Source organism: Cyclopterus lumpus, chromosome 5 (assembly GCF_009769545.1).
Source record: "Cyclopterus lumpus isolate fCycLum1 chromosome 5, fCycLum1.pri, whole genome shotgun sequence".
NCBI lineage: Eukaryota > Metazoa > Chordata > Actinopteri > Perciformes > Cyclopteridae > Cyclopterus > Cyclopterus lumpus.
In genome coordinates this window covers 12,275,160-12,289,956 of record NC_046970.1, presented here as the reverse complement: position 1 = coordinate 12,289,956, position 14,797 = coordinate 12,275,160, and the positions used below count along the sequence as shown (strand labels likewise).

Sequence of the window (14,797 nt, the reverse complement as noted above, 5' to 3'; positions counted from 1 at the left end):
CTCACAGTCAGTGGAATTTGTAGGGTGGGACTTTTTGCTTGTAGCTATTATTGTCTTAGTCATCCAACCTTAATCGGCACTCCTTCAGACTCAGTGTTGGCCATTTCCTCCAAATCTTTAGCCCTGCAGTTATAGACTTTGTAAACACGCTCTGGAAACGAAGTGTTTGTTTTTGGTTGCCATTTAAACAAAAGTCCTAACAATGTCAAAAACTACTTTTACTTTACTTTTTAATTTGTTGTAATAGGGTATTGTTTTACAGTGCTTGTATTATTTTAAGTATTTTATAAGTACATTTGGGTTTATTTATATATTTGTAATCAATTTTTACAACATTTCTCTGAATTTCAAATTATGCTCAAGGTGTTGTGTTGTTGTCTCACAACCATTCCTTATAGTTTTTTATGTAAAATCTGCAAAAAACTATTAATTACTTGTGAATTGACAGTGAATACAGTGACGATGAAAACAACAAATGGTATGAGCGTGTGTGTGTGTGTGTGTCACAGACCAGGGGAAACGGGGTGTGCTCAGCTGTGTAAAAACATTCTCCATCCCTCCCATACCTTTCCCACTGGTTTCGACTCTTTAAAAGCTGCTGCCAGTCGTGTCTGACAGCGTCATTATCATTTTGTCTTGGCTTGAGAGAATTCTTATCCACCTTTTGACACACTGCAGTCAGTGGATCTAGACTAAGGCTAAGTCTTCAGTCAACAAGTCAGTTGTTTGGAAGCTAGACTGTTACCACTTATTAGTGGACCACTTTCAGAGTGAGATGTTTCTGTATTTAAACATCCTGGTGCTGGTCCTCCTGCAGCCGGCTTTGTCGAGCTCAATGATGCTGACCACACCATCCAGAGGATGTCCCAACTGTAAATTAAAGTCCACACAGAGTCAGCTGGCTGTAGATTCAAATTCCACCGCTCCGGCCATTGGAGAACCATGTGGGGTCTACACTCTGGGCTGCGCCCACGGTCTACGTTGTGCACCTTCAGAGGATGAGCCAAGGCCCCTCCGTGCCCTTCTGGAAGGCAGGGGAGTCTGCAGTAATGCCAGCGGCATCAGCCCGACTGAAAATGTCCAGACTGTAGGTAAGATGAAATGCAGGCTTAGGTGAGGTTTGTGATTTATGGCTTTCAAAACTCACCATTTCCTGATTAATTTGACAGTTTTGAGAGGGGGATGTCATTACATTTCACATCTAATCCGCAAATGAGCGTTATGCTATGATGTGATCATCTAGTTAGTGATCGTTATGAGGACATTTTAACAGAGAAACACACCTGTTTTTACGCAATGAGTTCATTTTTCCACAGCCCGAATGCTCAGTCCCAGACAAACGGTTACTTAAGAACTGCAGATGTAGTGAAACATCACAGTTGTCTGCATGAAAATGTTTCTATGTCTCAGTGGCTGCAGTATAACAATTGATTTTATCTTCAAGATTGTTATTCATCACATCTATTGCTTTTAGTATTATTAGTATATTAGTTAAGAATAGGGCACATTAGTTTTTGACGACGAAATGAATGTTGTTTTATGTAGGATATGTATGTTATGTAGATTTATAAACACAGTAACAAGTGATCAATGCTAAATGCTTTTGTCTGTGTCTGATCCTAGACCTAACAACTACTAAGGATCCAGATGAGGTAACTAAATCATCTTCATGTAATCACCCTAATAATTCAGAGAAACAGTAAATGAGTTTTACCAGAACTTCACATGTATGTGTTGAACTCTCCCCACAGGCTCCATGTCGTAAACTGCTGACTTCACTTATCAAAGGTCTTGATGCCCATTTATTTAAGTCTCATCATGATATCTACATGCCCAACTGTGACAAGCGTGGTTTCTTCAGAAAGAAGCAGGTATGTTAGCAAATAAGACGAATTGTAGGAAAGCATGTGAACAAGACTTTCTTATAGATGTTTGGTTGTATTTCCAGCTGCAAAAACAATCTTTTTTTGCTCTATTTGTGCAGTGTTGGTCGTCTCGAGGTAAGCGGCATGGCAAGTGCTGGTGTGTGAATCAGAATGGCATGCCGGTCTCCTCAAACACTAAACACAAGGGCGGCCGGATTTGTTCAAATGCATGATGCCTGGACTGAAGCCGAGGAGGCTGAAGCCAATACGAGATAAAAATCAAGGAACTCCAATATAGAGTCGAATGGAGCTCAACACAGTCTCGCATTTCATTCTCCAACAGCCAGAAACAGCTCTCCACCAATGAAAAGCTGTTTCCAAATCAGGTGTAAGTTTGTATCCTTGCGCCCTCTACTGAACATATTCGGAGTGTATTGATTGGACATTACTGTCATATCAGCTGACATGAGATGTCAATGTCCACTATATAAAATGTATGTTAACAGGTGACTCTTTCCAGACACATTGTGTCACATTGTAGCATTAGTTGCAGAAACTGCAGTTTGAGCTGCATATTCAAGTTGTTTATCTTTATGTATCAACATTTTAACTCGATGTCTTGCCATCTTTAACAATAGGATTTGGATCAATGGATCGCATCATATTTATGCGTACATTTTCAGTATTTTTTACTATGATTGTATTACTGTAATTGCTGTACAAACATCTATATGTAATCCTATTTATGTTACTTTGAATATGATATTTATATACATTTTATCTATAGTTGCCCATTAGAGCTGACACCTGAGGTATTATTTTAAAAACCTGAATTTCTAATGCAGATTTACATGGGGGCATTGTTATCATTTCTTTCTTTTTTCGGAATTCATGAAGATAATGTACCTCTTGAATGTTAAGAAAGTTAAAACTGACACTGACGGGCAATATTGCAAACATGCCCATAAGAGACTTTATTGATATTTTGAGGATTTTGTACATTTAAAGAACCTATTTCTATATGTATTGTAAAGAGAAAAAATCTGCTCAAGAGGTAAATCCATCATGTTTTTAAACCAACATTTCGAATGAAGAAGAAGAAGAAGAAGAAGAAGAAGAAGAAGAAGAAGAAGAAGAAGGCACACACGTTCACTGTGGATCAATGCAAGGTTGAACAGTAACACTCACATGTAACACAACAAGTACATAATTATGATTACAGCATAGAGGGCCGACATGAATAACTAACAAGTCATAAATCATATTTATTATTCAACAGACAGGAGATTAAATGCATTTTTAGATCAAACTCAATTAGAATAGTGGCTTCAATATGACAGTTTATCATCTGCCTACAAGTTGCAGAAGAACCATGATGTATGAAATAACTTGTGCATCATATACACCGAGTGAAAAACACTAATAAATACCTTTTGTAACAGAGTCAATTAAAACCTTGTAATAAATACTACTTTCCTTAAAATATTCAACTTTTGTTGGGACTATTGTATTGGACTTTATTATACTGAGAGGTGTTTTTTAATATTTTGCTCTCATCATTTCGGCAAAGTTACACACAAAATAAACTTCATGACAGTGGCTCCAAACCACGTGGGTGTCAGGGTCCTCATAGGGTCCCAGGATAAATATGAGGGATGATTTAGAAAAATGTAACTTATAAGTGGAAAAAAAACTAGAATATTTCTGCAAAAATGCTGGATACGTTCATTTTCCTTATGCCCTCATGTCCTTTCAAATTAAGCAACGACAAAGTCACCACTAACTGCCGTTTCACAAAGGTATCTCCTTTTACAACACGATTGGATTGTTATATTTGTTTAGGCTTATAGAGAAAACGTTTTTCTTTATGAGTGGCAAATAAGATGCAACGGCCTTCTGTAATCTCAAGATAAAATATCAGCAGTGGAGGAAGATGTGTTCGGACCTTTTACTTAGTAGCCCGAAAGCACCAACACACTCAAGTTAAGTATTTCAAAATGTCCAAAAGTGTAAAATAGCCCACTTGAGTAAATACAATATACTTTCCACCACACACACTCACGAGACGAGTAAATAATTTGCCTGCACATTGTTTTCGACCGCAGTCTCCGGACCCGGAGGCGTTAAGTCGGCCCACAGCGGCAGGCGGGCTTCCAGCCACTTCACATAGACGGATAACGAGCAGAAAGAACCCAGCTCACAGACTGAGGTGCGATGTCTTCTCCCGGGGCCACCTCCAACCCTTTGAACGCTCTGGCGCCCAAAAGGAAAACCAAGAAGAAACACTTTGTGCAGCAGAAAGTGGAGGTTTTCCGAGGCAGTGACCCCGTGTTGAGCGTGCTGATGTGGGGAGTCAATCACTCGGTAGGTGCGTGGGCTGCTTTCTGGGAGTATTATAGATGTATATCTGTGCGTGAATATGTTCATGAACTTTTCATCCATTGATCATGCGCAGATTAATGACCTGAGCCATGTGCCTGTACCTGTCATGCTGCTTCCAGATGACTTTAAAGCCAGCACCAAGATCAAAGTCAGCAACCACCTCTTCAACAAGTACTGTGCTCCACTCAACTCTGTCGGTCTCATTGTAGGAACCTCCATCCTTCTTCCTGTGATTTGCACACATGTGTGTGGCTCCTGTGATTTATTTGCCTGCCTATGTGCTTAACAGAAATTACAGCTCCCCCCTTTTTGAGAATAATAATGTTTTTTTTACACTAACAATACCGTTACTAGCACGGCTACAGCCATTATCACTAACAATGCATAGCCACAAAGATGAGAGAGATATTAATGTAACTTGTCTGGAACATGTGCAGTGTGCAATATTGTCTAGGTGATGCAAAAGAAGGAAACTGTATGGGTTTGAAATGCATTTGTTTGAGTGGTTGTGTAACACCAGAACATTCATGAATTGCATGCAAACGAGAGAGAAAACCGCTAAATTGATGAATTAAACAGAAAATGCTGTGGGGCTCATAGAGGTTGAGCGTCAGTCAAAACAAAGATAAAGCCTGTTTCATCACAACTATTTATGAAAGCTGTGCTATACACTCGTCTGCCCCGAGATTCAGTTGCTATAACACTTGAGTGGCTTTTAATAATCCTTTAATCCACTGAGGAATCCAGGTTAATGTAAAGATTTATAAACAGAGGAACAATAAAATGTGTTTTCTCAAGTTATAAAAAGCTGTGACCTGGTGAGATTAACGTTGAGTGTTATTCATGTTGCTTGATGCGAAAATAAGTTTAAACATAACTAATGATTCAAATTGCCAATATGGACAGTTAAAAAAACAGCAGACACACAAGTAATTCATGTTTTAGTGTCATTATAGAAAACTCATACACTTAATAAATGTGATTGGTAATTGGTCCCTATCTCTGTTTGTTTTTGTGCACTGTATACTTACGTGTGCTGCAAGAAGAAGAGAGAAAGAGAAAACATCTCTTTGAATATTTATTTAATGAAGCACTGGTAGCTCCAACTCCCTTTGCTGATCAGATGCAGTGTGAGGGATGTTGCAGCGCAGTATATCAAACTGCATTGTTCTTATTTCATGTGTTTTCTTCCTCAGAGAGAATCTTCCAGGACAGTTCAAATTCAAAGACTACTGTCCACAGGTGTTCAGAAACCTGCGAGAGCGGTTTTGGAATTGAGGACCAAGATTACCAGTACAAATAACCTCACTGCAAATCAACATTTGATTGTCCCACAAAAAATAAATCCTAAACAACAAGATACTTCCTGGAAAAAAGACCGTTGATGAAAAAGCGACTCACAAACACAAAGCATCCAAGGTTTTTCAGTCTTCGTATTTTCTGCATGTATTGAGCCGCTCCCTTCTAAATTTGCATTTCTTTGTGTCATATTTGCATGTGCAGGTGGCAGACGGAGTATCATCATCTGTTCAGCTCAGTGCACATTTGCATAGCACACAATTATTTATGTTAAAAAATATATATATAAAAGTTGTATTTCCGCACATCTACAAGAGTAATGCCACAAATGTCTTTAAACAAAGCATAGATCAGAGAAAAAAGCTTTTTATGTTTTGGCATGGTAACACAAATAAAACTATGTCTTATATTAAATCTAAAACTTAGATGAAAGAGAAATGGCTGAAAATGACACCCAACAATGGGAAGCTAAAAGGAAATTCACACAATGTAAAATAATACACAGAAATTATTAGACACCATTAAGATGGCACAGGATAGGCCCAATAAGTCACAATTTGTGTTGAAAATGCCAGAAGGAAATTTACACTTTTATGTCCTGTACTTCATCCAACTCTTCGTTGAGAACAATTTTAGAATATCTCAGTAGCTGTTTGGGAAGGAAATTGACATTATCTCCAAGATTATATTTATTAGAAGGGGACAGAACCCAAATACGTTGCATACCAAGTGAAGAATTTCAGTTTTCTATATATATCAAATGGCTGTTAAATACTGGGAAACACCCACATGTCCAGAATTAAAAGATTGGACAAGCTCCATCAGAGTTATTCTTAATGCAATTATCAGCATGTCTCTCTTAGTATTTAATTATGATCTTATTTTTCATCAGTATTATGTTTGTTTTTTTACCATGTGGTTTCTAATACCACTGGCAATACAAAATGCCACTGGTTTTTAATACCACTGGCAATACAAAATGTCTCACAAAATGAAACACAAAATGAATGTACCAAAGATAAAAGCAATTAAGAAAAAGAATTCCAAAACAAACCAACATCAACTTTAGTACATTTGTTATAGAAATACAGGATGACATTTGAATCTTTGCATTTAACCTATTCTAACTATTTCAGGAGCATATTTCAAGATGTAAAACGGGACACCGGTGTAATGGATGTAAAAGGTTTCACTGCAGATGTATTGTTCAGCTGATATCACACTTTGCCACTGCTCAGAGATGCCATCCTCACTCTCACCAACAGGTGTCTCTGGCCCGCAGTCCTCCACTAAAATATGAAGAGGGGCAAGGCACGAAGCTGGTGCTGACATCATATGACCACACTTTGGTAGTAAAAGAAATCTCCAGTGAGGAAGTGGAGGGGATGCACAACATCCTTTCTGAGTATCACCAGGTAGGACTCACACAGTGGGATAGGAGGTTTAAATGTCCTTCCACAGTGAACAAAACATTCTCTTTGTTAATAAATGTTCTAGTCTGTGATTAACTCCATGCAGTCAATTCTGAGGATACATTTCCTTTCATTAGTCACATATGTTCCACTTGTTTGGTACTGTGTCGTTTGTATTCAAGAAGAAAATGTGTTCTTTCTGTGATAACCATGGCAAAGGTTTTTACAACATCAAAGGTAAAGGAAGGAGTTTTTTTTCTACACGTAATAATACATGACTAGAGCTCTCGTTTTAATAATTCAATTTGAGTTTATAAAGATATTTTGAGTAAAGCAAAGATACACACTGTTCCAAGTACACATTTATAAATGAGTTAACCTGCAAGATGCACTCTCTAAAGAGAACAATATTTGACTTTACATGTTGGCAAAATAAACACAATTTTGAAAATGTGCTAATGTACTGTGGTGTATCTGCATTTATTTTTTACATTTTTGACTTGTCATAGCATTACAACTAATATTAATGATGGATCTGTTCTATTCAAGTCTCAGTAGGCCAGGACAGTGTGACAGTGAGCCAGCATGAACAACACCAGGACCCTGAATCTAAGGGCTAAATCAAATTCAGGCCATGATTTTTTAACTTTCCCTTTCCTACTGTAACATGTTAAAATGTCTTCTGTAAAAAAAAAGGCCTATGGCAAAGTACAAATATTTTAAGACAAATCCTATTCCTAAGAACTATTATTTGACTTATAATTTAAGATCTGCTGGTGAGCTTTTTCTAGAGCCTTGAAATGCATCTCATGATTTTCATCAGTGTTTAAAATGTGTCCACTTAGTAAGTAGATAATCCCCTTGTAGACCATGAAACGTGTTTGAAACCTCCACAAATATATAGTAAGCAGACTTAAATGGTGCCCGGTAGAGTTCTCTTTAAGGCTGAAATGATTCTTTGAGGAACTCCAAAATATATACATCGAGACTTTGTTTATCCACCCCAAAAACAAATATTTTGGGACGATTGAAATAATTTTGGTGGTGACAAAAGTTAGCCTTGAAACCCATAATGTAATATGGCTCCTATAGGCACTATATGGATAATATTATTGCATACAATTTAAGCAATAGGAATGTTTAAAGAAGAATACTCGATTACTAAAATAATCGATAGCTAACATAAAAAATTAAGCAGAAATAAATCAGCATGTTTACGTGGTCCCCGTCTTCCCTCTGCCTTTTTCCTGCCGCATTGTAGCTTTTCATAGGGCGTTGCTGCCACCAGTAGTTCTGTTTGGTGGGACAGTGTATCGCCATCACAAACATAATGTGGGCACAATCACTGCCTCATACCGCTGGTTGATCTGTCCTTTATTTCCCCATCATTCATTGTCTATTCACTGCTGTTCCCTTCTAGCATATTGTCACCTGCCACGGCAGTACGCTGCTCCCTCAGTTCCTGGCGATGTACAGAGTTTCTGTGGAGAGCGAGGACACATACCTATTGGTTATGAGAAACATGTTCAGCACAGACTGCACATACACAGGGAAAGTATGACCTCAAGGTAATCAGTATGGACGGCTTCTTGTTTATGGCACACCAGCAGTCTGGTGCGTCAGAGCATCTGTAGTGTTTTGTGTCTTGCCTCAGCTCATTTTGCCACCAGGTGGTTGGATTGTGTGAAGACAATCACCGACTCTCAGCGGCTTGTGATTGTAGCATTGTTTTTGTGAAGTAATGTGTGGTTTCTGTCGTATTTCTTTTCTCTGCTCAGGGATCCCTGGTTGTCCTCGTGGAGCAAGTTTTAAAGAGAAGGTGAGATCAAATTATTGCAACGGTTGTAATAACAAGCTCAGCGTAAACTGTACTTCTGCAGTCCTACCACTGTGTTGATTGTTGGCAATTTGCTAAAGGGATGCAGATACATTGTATTCACTAACAAGCAAGCATGAGTGTTCTCTTTGAAAATTTCTTTAGTTCAGTGTATTTGACAACATTTATATAGAATACAGTAAAATTACTGGCATATTGTCAGGGATAACATAACAATTCTTTCCATCCATTTCATGGCAGAAATGTTTAATTTGAAATCCGGATTTTAACCACGTCCTTATTTGGAGAAGCAGACCTTTTTTCTTAAAGGTGTGTGGTTTCTGCGCCTCCTTAATTTAGGCAGTTTATTCCACTACGTAGCACCGGCATAGATAAATAAACCTTACCTATCATGTTTTTGATCTATAAAGGCTCTGGTTAGGTATCCTAGCTCTGTAATTGTGATTATGAACTTATTATAACTACTATATAACTGCCATTTAAGATATCCTCAACTGAGAGCTAGTGGAGCTGAGACTTGCCAATATGACTGCTACTATCCAGCCTAGTACTACTCACCAGTCTCTTTTGTGCTTTCAAGTTTTTGTTTCAAGCCTTTATTAAGGCCCCAGTACCATGAACTAATGGCATAGTCTAAGTGACACTGGACAGTGTAAGGAATTCCCAGTCATCGTATCCTCATGCCATGGTTTGTATGATATCTCAAGAAAAGTTGTGCGCTCTTTTTACTAATCTCCAAAAACACAAATCAGTATTCCTGCACCCCTGCAGTGCAGAACTTGTTTAGGCAACACAACTACTATTTCAAAAATGATTGTGATTCGGGTCAAAATAAGTATGTTTGTTATACGTTACTTATTCTATCTTTATTGTTACAAGTTTTGTACTCTTGTGAAGTCCGCGGATATTGATGCGGCAAAGAGAATAAGAAAGTAATTGACTTCTGACATTGATCTTTTCTTTTAATATAATTTGAAACAATAGATGGATAGTCGAGTTAACTTTTCATAACGGTATATGGATATTTCCTGAAAAAAAAGAAAAAGGCTTGCCACGGCTTTAATATATGGCTTCATTTGTTAAAGGAATTTTTTTTTTTTTGCTAGGTTCACTATTTCTTACAACAATAAAATGATTTTCTGGTCTACAATTTTTAAAGGCGTACTCCAGTGATGCAGTACTTCACTCCCTACAAATGCTGGATTGTTCATTTCCTGTATTGTGACTCCCACTCAGACATTGCCAACTCAACTGATTTCACAGGTCAATTGGTATTTCTCCTTTAGAGTAAACTGACTTTTCTCTTCTAAAATTAGAGGTGTATGCCACTTAAGAACGCTCCTGAACTAGTGCCATGGTAATTTACTAACAAAAATTTGAAATGTAAAAACCCTGGTAAGAATTATTGCGAGATCTTAGAACTATTAGTAAACTGAGAAAAGTAAATTAACTCTATACCTCTTTGTTGCAAGCTTAACAAGCACAACTTAACACACTTTAATTGTCTTCAGCTGTGCCACCAATATGTCTGCAGGTGTGGGCATACATATAAATGTCTTTATGCTATTTTCCATAGTTTGAAATGTTGTATCTCGAACAACAAACAAGATAAATGTACTTATTGTGATATGTGACTGAGGGCACAGTGTGAAATCACATTTCCTATATTGTATCTTGTCATTGTTTGTGAAAAATTTGTGTTTTCAGAAATGTCTTCAGAGAAAACTCACAAAGCAATAGACTTTAAATAACATCAGAACCCCTCTGTTTGGCTTGACCCCGATAAGAAAAGAAATAAAATAACTGCAGGGCTGTGGAAACCTTTCATCTTTCCAACTGTGTTCATTCTGTAAACAACATTTGGGGTAATATTATTCAACTTTTATATCACAGGAAATAGAATGGGTAATTCATTCATGGAGTTGAATATGCTACTTAATTTAGCAATAGTTAGCAAGGCCAAGAGAAAATAGCATTGTTGGCTTCTGACACCTGGGTGATAATAGCATCTGTCTTATTTATTGAGAAAGATACTAATGAATATTGTGATCACTAGGCTGAATATACATGTTTATGTATAATTATACATAATATAATGTACAGTTTATGACCTTCACTCTATATTTCCAGGTGAAGGAGCTGCCCACGTATAAAGATGTAGACTTCAGGAATAACATGCAAAAAGTTTATGTAAGCGACGATGAGAAGGAAAAGATCGTGGATAAGCTGAACAGAGATATCGAGGTAAGAAAACACTGTTGTTGAAGAAGCATGCAAGCATTGTTTTCTCTGACATCATTCGTGCATGTGTACATGTCCTCCTACTGCAGTTTCTAGTGCGTATGAGGATCATGGAATACAGCCTGCTGCTGGGCATCCATGATGTTGAGCGGGCTGAGAGGGAGGAGGAGGAGGAGGAGATGGAGTCGTCCTATGAAGAGGAAGAGGAGGATGAAAACACCTTGGCTCCCGCTCCACGATTCACCTCACCTGAGGGTATTGGTGGCTACATGAACTCTTTCAAACCCATGGGTCCTGGAGAATTTGACCCTTACGTGGATGTGTACGCTATTCAGAGTGCTGTCGGTGAGTCCTGACAACTGAGAGACCTCTGGTGAATTTAAGTAGGTTAAAGGGGCCCTTTGCTGTATTACACCTAAACCCCAACTCATGCTGGGATGCAGCAGATAATATCATATGTTTATATCACTCACCAAATGCTGTGAATCACTCCCATGTAGGTGCACCCCAGAGGGAGGTGTATTTTATGGGTCTGATTGACGTGCTGACACAATACGACACCAAGAAGAAAGCTGCTCATGCTGCCAAGGCTGTCAAACACGGGGTGAGAAACCGGCTGCCTTTAAAGTGATCGGTTGGCATATGCGGTCTTTACATCTCTATCCTGGAAAGAGTTAACGGTTGCTTTCATTTTTCATTCAGTTATCTCTAATCGACGTGTGTGTGCATGTGTGTATGTGTGTGTGTGTGTGTGTGTGTGTGTGTGTGTGTGTGTGTGTGTGTTTGAAGGCAGGAGCAGAAATCTCAACCGTTCATCCAGAGCAGTACGCCAAACGTTTCCGGGAGTTCACCACAAAGATCTTTGCCTAGTTCAATGATTCAGTCCCATCATCATTTAATACAAGATGAGTCTCTCGATGCAATACTGATGTCATCTCAAACCTAGAAGCACTTCAAATGTACTGTTAATCTCTAAAAGTGCATTCATCGTTCATGACATGATGTACTGCACGATGGACAGTGCATTTATTTTGAATTAATAACTGGAATTTGCAGACAGGAGAAAAACTATTGTTGATGGGTTTTCTTTTGTTTTCACTTGTTTTCAGTTTTAGCAATACTCCACTTCCGAATTCAGTGGGAGGTAGAGATGATGAGAAAAACACTTGTTTCAAGTCTCACTTGCAGCTGCTCGGGAGAAATATGTATGATTTGCTCTTAAATATTCATGTATTACTCCTTCTTTTCCCACCAGTGACAACACTTGACAACACTAGAATAATGAGGGCACATCTAGAGGGTCTAAATTAGGAAAAATACAATGTTCATCTCATATTAATCAGCAATGTGTGATTTAAACTGTTGAGACTGATGTTATCTGATTAAAAATTTTGCCAAATGCAGGATTCAAATAAATAGCATCAACATAACAATGTGAATGAGATACAAGCTGGTAAATACTGACTGCTTCCATTAATGGGAAAATGTTAAAATGAAAATGAAATGATATTTAACAATCTAGCAGGTAAGTATTACCTGAATATATTTAAATAAATGAGAAATGTTGTTTATCACGGAATGTATCATCATTTATGATATGATTGTGTACTATTAAAACCTGTTTTCACAAAGAGTAAACAAATGTGTTGTGTTTCCCGTATCACTAAAGAAATAAACATCTGCCATTATTTGTAAATAAATTAGTTAAAATTTAATGAAGTACAAATAGCATGATGTTTGTGTTGCGAAAGACTGCAACTACACTTCTCTCAGCTCAGTGGTTAGTATTTTACATTACATTTAATTTAGCTGATGCTTTTATCCAAAGTGACTTACCATAAGTGCATTCAACCATGAGTACAAACTCAGAACAACAAGAATCAAGAAAGTACAATTTCTTCAAGAGAGCCAAACTACAAAGTGCTATAAGTAAGTGCCATTTAAGTTCATTTAAGCATTTATTGTGCTACATCGCAGTGCAATGCTTCAGTTGAAACTACACACACTTGCATCATCTGAACGCCAACATAGCACACAAATTATTAAACTGTAAGTTGATCAAAGAGCTTGTATTTTATGGTGTGGCTTGGATCAAGCAATGTGTTGTATCCTTTATTTTACCTTTGAATGATATCAAAGGTTTAACAACAGCACTCCTGAGTGAAGTATCAAAGAAACCACAGAGTTATGATTGGTGTGACCATAACAAGTTAATGTGAGCTTAGCAAATTGTGATTCATGGCAGTACATGTGTTCTTCTGAAATGTATTCTCAGTGGTAAAGGATTAATTTATGTCCTTATTTAGTCCCTCTCCCCTGTCCCAGTCCTCCTGGCACACATTCCTGAATTTCCTTCTGACATTATCATGAGAATTTCACTCTTAATAACTGAGTGGACAAACAGGCAGAGGAGGGACAAGCATGTGAGAATAACTCTCAAATAAGTCCACATTGCCTTTTATTAGTATATATTGTTCATATTGTAGTGAATAATTTGCAACACTAGCATGACCTTCCAACGTTGGTGCTTTTGCATTTACCTCTCTGTCCATCTAGCTTTACTTGGTGACCTGTCAAATGTGTCCCAGTGACTCAAAAACAGCTCTTTCTAGTCTCCTGGACTATTTGATATAGTGGAGTAATGGCGTCCACAGAGATAGTATTTTAGGTAAAAATAAATAGGTGTATTGTGTTTTTCAGTAAACTGTTCCTTTATGATGTATGCAAACCTTACATTTCAATGTAATTCCTGAACATCAACATCTATATATTTCATCAATCTGTTAACGTTCCCATATTATGTCACTTTTGTCTCTAGATGTGTGTTCGCCCACAAAAATCTCATTATTACTGTGAATAGATGAAACTGAAACTATCTCAGCCATGGTATTATAGTACCAAAATGAGTCTCTGACATCGACCTAGAAAAGAAGTGGGTCACAGCCAGTAGGCGCCGGTTTGATCCAGAAGTTCTCACGCTCAAATGCTAGTTGAGTGTTAAATTGATGGCCGCTCGCTCCACCTGTCCAGAAAACACCTCTCAGCATGAGCACCAGCATAAATGTGATGCAATTATACTGCATGATGTCACTGTCTGCTGAAGCTTCCCTCTCTCATTAACGGCTGTTGTTAATAATGAACAAATAACAAAAAATCAACTCGACTTGCCTTTTTGAAGGAGGTCTGCTGTGAAACCAAACACAGAATAACTCACACAACTCTGTACGGCACACCACAGCTTGGGCAGTAGCCTTAGTGTATTGATAATGAATGCTCTATGAATCATTGCATGAGTAAAAAAATACAAATGGAGAGAGATGCTTACATCAAAGACATGTACACTCAGTTGAGTCTTCAGATAAACACAAAAATACATACAGTACTGTAGGAGGGTTTTTTTTTTATGCCTTTTTTTTTTTTACATATTAGATTGGGCAACATTCCTCTATTACATGTTGATTTTCATCCACTCACAAATATAATCATAGTCAGTCAAAGGCCCAGTTTTATAGATCAGAACCTATGCAGAGTTTTAATCTATTAAACCATACTTTCTATTAGCCACAGCAGGAATAATATTAGATACATAAAAACAAAAACACCCTGACAGTCCACCAAAACTGTATAATTCAGGAAAACATCTTGAAATAATATGAACTCAAACCATCTGTTTTGTATACATTCAATCAAAATCAAGGCATTTACACATCTTAGTATTACAGTCGCCTTGATGATGAGCTGCTGCTGAGTCATAATGCACA

General features: G+C 37.7%; 2 protein-coding genes across 2 annotated transcripts; both read left to right on the top strand.

The window, feature by feature from the left end:
* Positions 1–635: 635 nt before the first annotated feature.
* Positions 636–3,326, top strand: LOC117730927 (insulin-like growth factor-binding protein 3). Its single transcript, XM_034532991.1, has 4 exons — positions 636–1,091; positions 1,624–1,652; positions 1,752–1,871; positions 1,985–3,326. The coding sequence occupies exons 1-4, from the start codon at positions 776–778 to the stop codon at positions 2,096–2,098; spliced, it is 579 nt and encodes a 192-aa protein (XP_034388882.1). The 5' UTR covers positions 636–775; the 3' UTR covers positions 2,099–3,326.
* A 753-nt stretch (positions 3,327–4,079) lies between these two features.
* On the top strand, positions 4,080–12,145 carry LOC117731062 (phosphatidylinositol 5-phosphate 4-kinase type-2 gamma-like). The gene is given in 15 exon segments (XM_034533202.1): positions 4,080–4,229; positions 4,321–4,418; positions 5,444–5,513; positions 5,515–5,540; position 5,862; positions 6,812–6,961; positions 8,379–8,484; positions 8,487–8,509; positions 8,512–8,526; positions 8,737–8,751; positions 8,754–8,777; positions 10,926–11,039; positions 11,126–11,381; positions 11,537–11,640; positions 11,826–12,145. Coding segments are annotated over 15 exon segments (1,233 nt in total). The 3' UTR covers positions 11,907–12,145.
* Positions 12,146–14,797: the final 2,652 nt, after the last annotated feature.

What these genes read in the sequence shown, in the direction of transcription:
- LOC117730927 (XM_034532991.1), top strand. Translation starts at nt 776, where the DNA reads ATGTTTCTGTATTTAAACATCCTGGTGCTGGTCCTCCTGCAGCCGGCT. An exon ending in TGAAAATGTCCAGACTGTAG is followed by an intron (nt 1,092 to 1,623) that starts GTAAGATGAAAT and finishes GTCTGATCCTAG; the next exon opens with ACCTAACAACTACTAAGGAT. An exon ending in GTTTCTTCAGAAAGAAGCAG is followed by an intron (nt 1,872 to 1,984) that starts GTATGTTAGCAA and finishes CTATTTGTGCAG; the next exon opens with TGTTGGTCGTCTCGAGGTAA.